The sequence below is a fragment of the Pelobates fuscus genome, chromosome 7 (assembly GCF_036172605.1).
Source record: "Pelobates fuscus isolate aPelFus1 chromosome 7, aPelFus1.pri, whole genome shotgun sequence".
In the NCBI taxonomy this organism is placed as follows: domain Eukaryota; kingdom Metazoa; phylum Chordata; class Amphibia; order Anura; family Pelobatidae; genus Pelobates; species Pelobates fuscus.
Window position 1 is genome coordinate 69,866,341 of NC_086323.1, and position 13,163 is coordinate 69,879,503.

Consider the following 13,163-nt stretch of genomic DNA (forward strand, 5'->3'; position numbering starts at 1 on the left):
GAAGGGGTATAAGTAAAAAGGGATTTACAAAAAATTTTTTTAGTGTAATGCGTATTGATAAGTCCTTGACACAAACTGATCAGTAATAGCCATTAAAAGGGCAGGCTAAGCAACCAAACCAACAGTGTATTGTAGTGGTTATGGTGCCAGAAGGGCCTGGTGCTGTCCTACAGGAACGAGTGAAACAGACTTTGAAAAGTTTGACATGTACTCAGATCCCATGCCACTGTAGCAATATCAATTTCACCCAAATTTTGTCATTAGCTGAAGACTGTCAGATGATGATGCTCTCAGCTTCTAGATTGCTATTCCTTAGGTGAAAGAGGAACATACTCCCATATTTCTCCTCTTTATCAATATCACAGAAGAACCACTAATGCTAAACCATTTGAAAATGGTTGAATTCCTTATTGTAGCGTGTCGTAAGAGTTACAGGGCTCAGTGTCCATTGAACCGGGCTGCAAGACAGTGTAACCACAAGCACTAAGGGCTGAAACTTGCTTCCCCTGTGGAAAGTGTTTGATAGAGAAAAAGATATGAATAAAGTGGTGCTGGAGAATGGTAGAGATTCAGTACGAACTACGGTCTCAATCATGAAACATCATGGGATATGTCACATCTACAATAATTTCACCAGCAGAACCGGTAAGACAACTGTACCTGACACAAATCGCCGATACTATGGAACAGTAGGTCCTTAGAACTTTTAAAAGAGGTTTATAAAAATCTATTTATCATATCTCCTGTCCCCCTGCACAGATTAGGAATAATGCCAACAAACATATCTTACTGATCCTTTATGACTGTCTTCCCTGCTTGAAGCAACAATCAGCTTTAAACCGTGGTTTATGCTTCAACTGAAATTCAGAAAAATGTATGTGTGAAAATTATAAAAAAATACTATTTTATCTCTTAAACAGTTTCTTATGGTGTTTTTAAACATAACAATAGGGGATATACAGAAATCAGAGCAAGGTCGGCAAGTAAGATCTGTGGGTTCTGAACGTCAACCTGACCCAATTATTCTACAACAGTGCATGTCTCTGTGTCTGCTAAGAATGCACCTGTATATTTGGAGGACACATAACATTGTTTGTTATAGGCCAATCACTAAAATAATACCATCTGGAGGGTGGGGGGATTCTATTTGTATCATTCTGTATAACGGGGGGAGGGGGGATCTAGAGTGGTAGCCATACTTCACAGAAGTGACAAGAGGTTTCATGAATAACGGCGGTTATCCTATTAGGTCCACATGTTGAAGTGCGCATGAAAAAGATAGTCACATTCTCATTCTTCCCCAATATAAACAGCATACTATTAAACAAACCCTCAGACGATAGGTGCCAAAATAACCTTATTGGAGTGCATAAGCTGTATTTCCTCCTCGAAAGCTGTGTGCGTTGAGGGTTGTCTCACATAACAAACCTCTGCTAGGGTGCAGGGCAACTAACGCAGTCTTTGGCAAATTGTTTATTTTGTGCTCTGACCAGGACTTATACATTTTTGATATTATCGTACAGAAAAGGGGATGTCATTATGGTTTCAATTTGAACAAAATTTCTTATGTTTAGAGATGCATAGAAGTCATCGTTCAAATGGAAAAAGAGTTCAAGAAATGGTAACTGCTGACTAGAGGCAAGTTTACTTTTCTTTAAATAATTCACTGTGGCATTTTAAGATGGAGGCCAGATTGTTTGAAGAAAAAAAATAAAAAAAAATATATATATGATATGTATTTGAAATGTTAAAATGTGGTTAAAATGTCCTTTCTGTGACTTTGTGGTGACTCATACAAGGTTAAGGTGCTGATTAAAATGTGTAAAAAGCAAGGTTTCCTGTAAACTTGCAGACAGAAAACTAAACTCTAATTTACGAGATACTGGTACCGGGTTTAAAAAAAAAAAAAAAAAACGAGAACCAAATTAAGGGCACTGATTTAGCTCTTGAACATTACATTTTGAGTATTTTCCACTTATCGGAAAAACATATTTCTGCAATAGTTTCCAGACGTCTAAGACAAAAACAAACTGGTATAACGAATAGGCAAGTAATATGTTACTTGCTCTGTGAATTTATCAAACTGTGCATAGTGCTGAAAACAAGTCCAACAAAAAGATAAGGATCGTGTGCAGAATAAAAGTCAATTTGCCCATCTAATATGGATGTGCGACAGCAGATTTATCCCTGCTCTGTAGATAATGTCAATATAAAACTACAGTGAACTTGGTGAAAACCTCCTAAAGTATTTCACACATCTACAACACTTAAAAAAAAATAAAAAAAAAAAAAATTGAAAAAGTAACACCCCTTACCCCCCTAAAAAACAAACAACAACACAATATAATCTTCATTTCCCATCCCTCCCAGGTCATGTGATGCCTTCTTGTTTTAGCCACAATTATTTGACAGAAAACACTAACATATCTTATCTAGTTAAATTCATTAATAAATGGAAATATCGAATGCTCTCTCTTTTAGACTACACATTTTAATGCTTTATAGTTTGCTTGTTATGTTCTACACATACCTATACTTTATGTGTTCTGTAACGCATATATGAAGTTTCAACAGTATGTAAAATGCTTTATGGGAGAAGGAACGTAAGTTTAAGTTCAAATTCAATATGTTTATACAATAGCCTCTCGATGACAAGATAAATATATATATATATATATATATATTTACTTAATGACAGACTTGGCAAGTCAACTTTTAGAAGGGAATTAAAGACACTGTCTCCGTTACGGTTCTGAACACAACATTTTTATAACCAAAAATTATGAAGTACACATTAAAAAGGAAACACAGATATAGACGGGGAATTTGTGGTGTAATATATAGTTTATATTGGGTTGTGAGCTCGTTATCTCACAATCATAGAATATTAGAATATAACCAGGGTGGAGACATCAGGAAAAGACGTTCCTTCAGATCTCGTGTAAGGTCACCAGAGATTATAATGGTCAGAGAAAATTCCACAAATAGAGTGAGTCTTCCTTTCATAGGTTTAGAGCTACAGATTTCTTAGGGAGATTAACGTGTCCATCCAGCCACAACACATAACTATACTGCCCATGTGTATGGATAATTACCCAATTGAATCTCACATTATTTATAAAATAGGGTTATATTTCTTGGTCACTATAAAGCTGGGGCCCTTCCTCAAGTCCAACCATCTTACAGTGTTTAAGAATGAGATGGTCACCTTGCACCACAGGTTCCAAACTTTCAGTTACGAACACAAAAAAAAAAACCAACAAAACAAAAAATTGCAATATTCATGTGATCCAGGCAGTCAATCAGTAACCGGACGAAACAAGTCTCATAAGATTTAAACTTAAACTTCTGAACAGATTTAAAAATGATCAGCACAGAATAATGTTAAAGTACTAAATCACCTAGGTGGCCTAGTGCATTTAACATTTTCACAATGAGTGCTCCTTTGCTTTTTTTTTTTCTACACTTTTTTTGCACGGATGTGTCAGCCGCACATTTTTTATTTACTGTGGGCTTTCTCTTTGACCTGGAAACAACCCAGTACACTGATTTATGGCAACATTCTGATCATCATGAGCTAAATCTGTGGTAAGGTTGAAGGTGCAGGGGAGACAACAAGAGTTTCTAACTGTTTGTTCATGAACTTTCAGAGGAAAAGCTTAGCTGAAAGGTTTCAGAGAATCATCATCACAGAGCTAGGCGTGCAGGATGGAAAGTCAATATACAGCATATTAAGTAGAAGGAATCGCTAGATCTACAACAAAATGATTTCAGGTTGGCTGAAGAGCTGTTTTAACGTTAGAAGTCTAAAAACAAGCAAAGTAGTTTATTCAATTAACTGAAAATCATGGAAAATAAAATAAAAAATTAAATAAAACACTTCTTGTAAAGTAAGATCTAATGTTTACACTCCCTTTATTGCACAGTCTGTTTAATCTAAAATGTATCATCTCATGCACTGTTAATCACTTGTTAGAACTTGCAGGAACCTCCAATGTGTGATTAAAGTTACATTTACAGAGCAAGAGATAAAACATCTAAATAAGTTAAAAATCAAACCATTTTTTTTCATGCAGACTGTGTAAGTCACAGCCAGGTGAGGCACGGCTAGGGCTGCATGGACAGAAACAAAATAGATTTAATACCTAAATGGTAGTGAAAATTTAAAAAATAAAAAAAAAAATACCATTAAAAACTACTGTTCTATTGAGATACTGCTGATTAGACAAAGGCTTTCTACTGTTTACAGAGTAATTACGTCAGATAAGATCTTCAAATTCATTTTCAAAGCAGGGCAGAAGAGAGACAGCGAGTAAACAAAATGGACTTAAAGCTAAATAAATAAAAATCCCCCACCCCCCGAAAACGTAATATATGAAATTTGCACTGGCGAGCCCAATAGAGCTAACTGGATTCTCCTACAAGCACTGGGTCAACTGGATGCAGTGTGTGGACAACTGGCAGAACCAAGTGTAAACTAGACTAAAATGGTTTGACAAGGTACTTTGAGAGGGTACTAGGGCACTCCTGATATTATATCACTACAGTGAAATGGATTCTATGAACATGCAATAAATGTGAAGACAAGGCCTTAAGAATTCATTCTTTTTTTCTAAATGCTGTTATGTACCCTGTTCAAGGCAGTAGTATGTGTTAAATCTTGCAAATCCCAGTGATCCTAATGCATTTCTATGGGCTGCAATGAAAATCCAATGTAAGCAGATGGTTCTTTTTTTTTCTGATTGATTTAAAATATTTTGGAATGGTGCCAGGCATGCCCTGGTAATTTGTCAAGCCATTTTTAGAATGGTTTGACAAATTACCTGGGCCCTGCTAGGTGCACAATGCTCTGTATCTGGTTAGTTCCACTAAGTAGGGCCACTCATTGGATGAAAGCATCAGGGGAGCATTCTCCACCAATGACGGAGGTCCCTTATAGTGTCGTGCTTAGTTTGGGGGAGATATCTGGCAGAAGGCTGAGGTGGTGCTGGAGTCTGGTGGCCAAAGTAAGTTATCAAACCTTACAAAAAAAAAATGGTTTGACTACAGGGTTCTGTAGTGGCTATGGTGGTTGGAGTGTTCCTTTAAGGGTTTCGCTGTGTATCTACAAATGAAATGGAGAAGATATTTAGACAAGGGATCTTGGGAAACTTCCTTATGCAACCCAATTTTACTTCTTTAGAATTATTTTGTGAGTTCTTCTCAATTTGGGGTTTATGGTTCCTCAAAACAAAACGGCATATCTGTGCGAGGGAGTGGGCGTTTGCGTGACAATTTGCTTTGCCACATTTCTCACAAATGGGGCCACCGATGACACTGTCCAACAATGGCCAACGCATGCTACACTGACACAAAAAATAAAATGAATTCAGCAGCTTCACTTTACTATTGCATTGGTCAAATTAGCTGTGCACGCTCCAGTTTCACAGTTTTCTTAAAAATCAAATACAGAGGGAAAAGGGGAGGTCAACAAAATATGCAAACATGCCAGCCTTAAAGGTGAATTGCCACTTCTACTAAAAATATATCACTGAATGAAACCATGAAAAAGCACCTATAACTTTTGTAAACCATCTTTTCCATTAAAAGTATATTAAAGATCTAGATTTACTTAATATGTTACTTGCAGATTCTCATGTTTGGTACTATTACCATGTAACCTACCACAGATAAGTTTGTTTACAGTACCGGCGCGCACTGTACAGCTGTATCTTGAGGATACAGGTTTTTATCTGGTTCAATAAAACTGCCTTGTTATAGTACACATATTACATTGGTTTCTCCACCTCCATATACTATGCTCAATAACAAAAACGTACAGGGTTTATAATAATTGCCATAGAGCAAAGATGGAGGCACTTAGCTGCAGGTTAGAGCTGAAATAAAAACACTAAGAACGGACAGTTCCCTTTTAATTTGTGCCTATATAAAATAATGGAGGGCCATTATATACTGCAGAGTTAAATTTGGTCACAAATATCTGAGATTTCAGTGCATACTTTTTTCGAGTTTAGAACGGAAGAATAATTCTGTTCAGATGGTGAAAGAGATAGCTTCCTTTGACCATTCTAACATTAGAATTTAACCTTTTAAACAGCCCAATCACGTTTTGCTTTAAAGATGCATTATATGAGGTAAAATGTAAGCCAAATATAAACTGAAGCACCCCGATGGGCACTTACTATTAACTGGGTGTTTAATCTAGCATATGGTTACTATTGCTCCTGTCTATACTGATCTACCTACTCATGCAACACGAAGGCTGCCAAAACTGGGCATCATGGGAAATACTTTGACCACAAAAATGACAGTTAGATTTCTCATTGGATCAGGAAGCTGTGATCCAGAATATGAACGATCATATATTTGAATATCGGTAAAAATAATTTTTTACAAAAATAATCAGAACGTCATTTTTCTTCTTTTTCCGGTATGAATTTCAACAGATAGCAGGTCTAACCACTAACCATTTTGTCTGGAAAATATATGATTTGTCTGCCACTTATAATGGCTATGTTTCTGTAACCAGACCTGTTAATGAATTTCAGAGCAAACATTTAAGTACTAATTACATTAATACTTTGTTGAATTTCCTGTTCGGTTTGGTTGTATGTATCTTTATTTCATAAAATCAATAAAATGTTCTCACTGAAATGTAAAATAAAATGCCTATAAAAAGGAGAGAAAAAACAATTATTTATAAATGCAAGGAGCTTAAAACCCCAAAGTGATGTCATTTCTAAGGAAAGGATTTTGTGGTCAAATTCAGGTTTGCTAACAGCTATGAATAGTCGACAGCAAAACTCTATTTGCTTGGCACAACACATTTCCAGTAAAATCACTTTTTTCATTACTTTAAAATCCAGAAAAGACTAAACTGTCTAAACGGTTTAATTCCGCATATTCCAAGCGCAAAAATAATTAAACAAACAAAAAAAAAAAAACACACATATATGCATTAGATAACAGAAAAATGCTAACAAAATTATCTAGATATGTGTAAATATCCCTACCCTGTAATACACCCACATGGAATAATTACATTCTAAAGAGAATAATTTGCATATGAGGGTCTCTAGCTGATGTCGCAAAAGATAGACATAAATTTAACTATAAAACAATATTTTTCCTGATTAATACTAGCACACAGAGAAAAACATGTAAAAATAACTGGCTTAACAGACCTGGAAACATTATTCCAGATAGGAGGTGGGTGCATCCAAATGTATTTTCTGGACAGGTTTAATTAATAATCAAGTAATATAAAAAAGACAAAAGCATAATCCCTAAATCCAGAATTATTATTTAGTCTACTTCAAAGGGACATTATAGTCACCAAAACAACTTTAGCTTAGTGAATCAGTTTTGGTGTATAGATCATGCCTCTGCAGTCTTACTGCTCAATGATCTGCTATTTACAAGTTAAATCACTTTGTTTATGCAGCCCTAGGCACACCTCCGTGCATGTGACTTACACAGCCTTCCTGAACACTTCTTGTAAAGAGTCATGTTAATGCATAAAAAGAAACAAAAGTGATTTAACACCAAGATGGCAGAGAATTGAGCATTATCTATACCAGTGGTTCCTAAATCAGTCCTCAAGGCACCCTCTACCAGTCCAGCATTTAGGGATTACCCAGTTGTGTCTAAGTTTTTTTTTTCTTGTGTTTCTTTCTAAAAAAAAATAAATAAAATAAAAAATCTTAGAGACAACTGGGTAATCCCTAAATCCTTGACGGGTTTGGGAACCACTGATCTATACACAAAACGGCTTCATTAAGCTAAAGTTTTTTTGGTGACTATAGTGACTTTTTAAGAAGTATTTTTTCCCCCATGTATACTTTAGTAAGAAGAATATGGGGATATCATGTGGGTTCTGCTGTGAGTTTTGTGTCCTAGTGTTTCTACGTATATATAGGAAGCGTAGGGTCCAGGGGCACTCTTACCTGAATCTCTAGTTCTGCTATATGCTGTTGGAGTTCTGCCACAGCTGCAATACTGTCTGCTTCTCGCAGTCGCACCGCCATCAAATCTTCCTTGTTCTGCGACAGAAAAATGAAACACAGGTCATAATGAATCTAGCTTTGGCGTGATAAAGATCCATTTAATACTGTTCTCTGCTAGACTAGTGAGGGTTCAGCATAATTCTCTGGTCCACAGTGCCATATAATCATTAGAGAACATTAAGCCAAGAATGTATGGCCATCAATACAAACATGGTTCTGAAAGGGATCAGTTGGTTTGATATAAAAATGAGATCCCTGTGCACTCTAACCTCAGTCCACACCCTTTGCTAGAAAAGTCATAATTTCTATATATCCAAGATATAGGCTTTATCCTGTTACACAATGCCTTGGCTGTTCCCCACTGCCATTAACCTATTTGGTGTAGCCAGTTCACAGTTTAATCTTTCAGGCAGTCTAGCCTTCTTTCTAAGTCACACTCTCTTTGCACATCTTGGAATTATAATGAGGAAGTGAAACAAGCTCATTAGGATGTCTCAAGCACAGAGATTCGTCCATAACTTCTTAGCACAATAACTAATATTAGCTGTAGAGAATAAGTGGTCGAGCGTCCCTTCAACGAAAATGGAAGTGCAGGTTTAGCATGTAAGGGAACTGTAGTCACAAATTAGCAGAATGCCATCAAAGAAGCAAACATAATACTTCATATGGTTTGATTGGAAGGATAAAGATTAAAGGCCATCTAGTATTGACTGGAATAAATGGTTTACTTCAAATTAGCATAGGAAACAGGAGTAGTAGCACAAGGAGGTACACAGGACACTATGTCCATAATAAGAACAGCTTACAGCAGGGGTAATGGTGCCATTTGGGTTTGCGTACTGTTCCCGGTTTTCAAAAAGTTTTGATGCATTTTGACAAAACCAGAGGTCCTAAACCCAGCACTGAGTGTCTTCTGTTTCAAAAGATAGTGCTGAAGTTATGTATTATCTAATAAAAACCAACCTTGGATTGGGATTCTAGACAAAAAAACGGAGCTTTTTTTTTGGCATTTGCAACAAGAGAGTGGCTCATCCATATGTGGTGTTCATATTTAAAGGAGGGATCAAAAGGATTGTCAAGGAATTACACAACGTTGTGTGCTTAACATCTGTGGAGGAGACATTTGTGAAGGATTCTTAAAGAATAATATTAATGGAACATTCCACGCACCTATAGCACCATTAGCATCGCCTGGAGTGCCTTATGTGTTAACAGCATGTCCCCTTTTTTTCAATTTATATAAGGTTGAGATTTTAACAGAAATTGGCACTTTTGTAAATTAACCTTGTTACAACCACTGGCAAAAAATCCTGCTACTTCCTGGTTTGTTTAGCTCAGTGGAACTAAACTCAACAGACAGCAACTGCCCAGAGCCCCTGTGTTGCAAATACTTCTTATTGAGCTGCATTGGTCAGTGATTGGACAGCCACAGAAAGTCTGGGTGGGGTTAGAATAGGATGGATTGCAAAGACTTTGGATAGGAGATCTGAAACATTTGCAATTCCTTCCCCCCCCCCTGTTTGTTTGTCATTTTAAGGAATATATTAGTAGATGTAAACATGGTTATGGCACAATAAGCCAGCATTCTGCAAGGAAGAAAGTATCAAGAAGAAGTGATTTCCTTATATTATTCTAAAGCTGCACACACAAGGTATCAAATGAAAATGCTCCTGGATGGTAAGTATTAAAATTTGTTGTAAATGGTACATTTTCAAGTTAAATAATCTCCAATTAGTAACTCAAATTTTCTAACTAGGCCCCACATCTCTTTAATTTGTTTATTAATTATGTTTTGTACATATCCATCTACATCTCTCTCTCTATCTATATCTATCTATAGGCAATGAGAAGAGATGGTGACCAGTTCATCAAGAGAATTGTACAATGGACATGAGTTCATGCACTTAAACTTGAGAAAAGAAGATTTCACCTACAACATAGCAATAAATAAATATATGTAACTCTCATACTGTCCCATTGTACAGCGCTATGGAATTTGCTGGCGCTATATAAATAATAATATTAATATAGGTAGAAGATGTTCAGAGACATAATAGTTACCGCATTTATTAAATAGCTTCTTGATGCAAGGGTAAATCACTTTTACCAGCCTGGTATTTTTGGGGTGGGGGGAGATACAATTGGAAATCATGAGAGTTCAGCAAATCTCAGGTAATAAGTGTGTTCTATAATAATCTAGCTGAGGAAAATGTTAGGTTTTGTTATTGCAATGAATATTACATGACTCAAACTGAGCAGAGGGTAAGAGGTCATACACGGTTCTGCAGTCCCCACACACATTGATTCATAACGCTTCTTCCATTTTTTCAGTTTTGCTTTCTATTCTAGATGATTTTACCACAACTTGTGCAAAAAGCTTATTTTCCTTTTCTTTTAACAATGTACATCCACAGGTACTTCTCCAAAATTGGACATTTTAAACAGAGTTGCTATTAAACGAGAGATGTTAATGTGTTTGTGTGGACCTCGTGTTATAAAAAGCTTCTAACTTCATAAAAAATGTTTGTGCCATCTCAGAGTGTAGAATGTCACTTATATAGCAGGGAGCTTACAACAAAGAAGGTGCATACTCTGAGCTTCCAATGTCGACAGCAGCAATAAATGCATGGCCCACAGCATGGGGACATGTTCTTGGATTAAAGAGTATACTTATCACCTATAGATTTACATTGTCCTGTCAGCCATGAGGAGAGAGCTATCCCTTAAACCAGAAATGCACTGTGGGTATAAAAGGAAGACAATCACAATTCACTGGGATTCAGTAGAATATACCTTTAAGGCCCTTCTAATATAATAGATCTGGTCAGTGAGAGGCATGGCAGAAGGCATTTTATATATTAGAGGTTTACATTTTTGTCAAAAGTCTGCTGCCTACTAAAATTTGTCCAAAATTAGTTCGGAGAGGTTCAACCAAACTTCTTTAAATCTAAACATGATTGAATTGATCCTTTTAGGGTTTATCTGTGGACTCATTCATTGGACATTATTCATTGAATAAGACTTTATAGGTAAATCCTGGTCTACTCATTGTAGTGTGGCTTAAAAAGGAATTTGATTTGGGCAACGCGCTGCACACAAATTTGTGCACAAGTCCATTGCCTGCTCCCACGATATATGGGGTTGGTTTATTTAATTAATTTAAAAAAAAATACTAGCGAGAAACAAAAGGGACTTTAAAAACATTTTCCTCTCCAACCATTATAACAAAGTCATGTTCATGTTACCCCGGGTTATATCCTGATGGAGAGAAGTCAGAAGACCGTGTTCTAGTGCTAAGTATCTTACTACTTATCCTGCACTGCTGCTGTACCCGATCCTGAGGCAAACCATAACTGTACAATAGTGTCAAATATTTACTACTGCTTAAAAACGTGAATAGCCAAACAGCAAATCACATGGCTGCACAATAAAATGCATGAATTGTTTAGACTTTGTTGTTGTTCATCTCTAGAATGAGGAAAAACATATATTTTACCAGTCTTACACCATGGAATTATTATTGGTACAAGTATGTCAGAAATGGCAGACCACCTGGAATATCCTGAACAAATTCCAGATAGAGAATGGTAAAATAACGAAATTAATAAAACACTTCAGGTGCCCAGTGTTTCTAAGGTAAAGAGCACACTAAATCAGAAAGTCAAACATGATTACTTTGACAGAAAGGTAACTTCTCTTCACACTACGTATATGATGATGTGCACAAATCCAGCCATTAGATGGGCTACAGCAGCAGAACTCCATGCGTGGTTCTTCTCGGGTCAGCTAATCTCATTTACATAAAGCTATCCAGAAACAAACAATACACCACATTTCAAAACATCTCAAGCTAGTTCCACCAACATGAAAGTCTCAATCAAATCGTGAACTGCTAGGATGAGGTACAATAAGAACTTTACAGCCTGAATCTGCCACTCAATACTCCATAGGAACTATATAATGCTTCAGAGTCTGCATGGACCATAATGTCCAAGGAATATGTCCACCACCTTTCTGATTCCAATCAACAACCAACAGTCATCTATCTATTTCAATATAGCCAATGGCTCCACATACAGAAATCATATTACAATTAGTGGTTTACATTCGGATTTAATAAGCCTTCACTCTTTCGGCAGCAAAATGTTTCCACGTTGCCCCTACCATCCCAATATAAACGATTTCTGTCTGCATACCCACCCTGCTTACAAGAGAAAGCCTTGGGTGCCATTTTTTTTGCTTTTCTAGTGAAATTCTCTCCTTCTGAACGATCATTAACCCCCAGGAAATTCTCTCCTTCTGAACGATCATTAACCCCCAGGAAATTCTCTCCTTCTGAACGATCATTAACCCCCAGGAAATTCTCTCCTTCTGAACGATCATTAACCCCCAGGAAATTCTCTCCTTCTGAACGTTCATTAATCCCCAGGAAATTCTCTCCTTTTGAACGTTCATTAAACCCTTGCTAAATATAGGTAACGTATTCAATGACCAGTTCTACCTTCTAAGGTATACATATAAATAATTTAGAACTTGTCCTCTCCGGTACCTGGAATCACTCAGAGCTGTATCATTAGACTGTGGCCAGGGCGGTGAAATCCCTATAGTTTACATTTCATAAGCAGAGTACAAGTTTGTAATACCTCCAGTGAACTGTACAACTGCATGTTATGCCATGACGTCATATACATATACATGCTAAACTGAGAAACAAACAATCCGAGATAAATTCATAATATTTTATAAATAATGGGCCGCAGTGATTAGTAGAAGATGACTGCTAGTTAAATTGGCATACCGTAGAGAAAAGTATATGCAAATGTAGGACTTGCCTACCAAACGCAACAAAAGCAGGTAACAGCATAATCTGTTTCTAAGTAAAGAAGGAGTAATTTCAGAATTATTAACGACGGATGGACTTTTAAGAGGGTTACTTAGCAGAGTACTACTCTAACTGCGAAAACAACATTATGTACACATTAAATATTATAGTATACCATAATATAGCATGTCTGATATATCGGATGGCTCATAATTTCACAAAATTCTCCATTAACGTGTTAAGAAAAAAAATGTCTTGTGTCGGCAGCACTTTGCATAAACAGCTAAAGTTGTATACACACTCCCAAACCTTACTGAATGAATAACAAAAAAACT

At 36.5% G+C, this 13,163-nt stretch overlaps 1 protein-coding gene across 4 annotated transcripts in view; it reads right to left on the reverse strand.

The window, feature by feature from the left end:
- The window catches only part of EVI5 (ecotropic viral integration site 5), a 134,819-nt gene that overhangs the window by 29,197 nt on the left and 92,459 nt on the right, over positions 1–13,163 (reverse strand). For all 4 annotated transcript variants that reach the window (XM_063428396.1, XM_063428397.1, XM_063428395.1 and 1 more), the window contains one exon: positions 7,947–8,042. In XM_063428396.1, the coding sequence (XP_063284466.1) occupies positions 7,947–8,042 (96 nt within the window). The remainder of the gene's footprint in view (positions 1–7,946; positions 8,043–13,163) is intronic.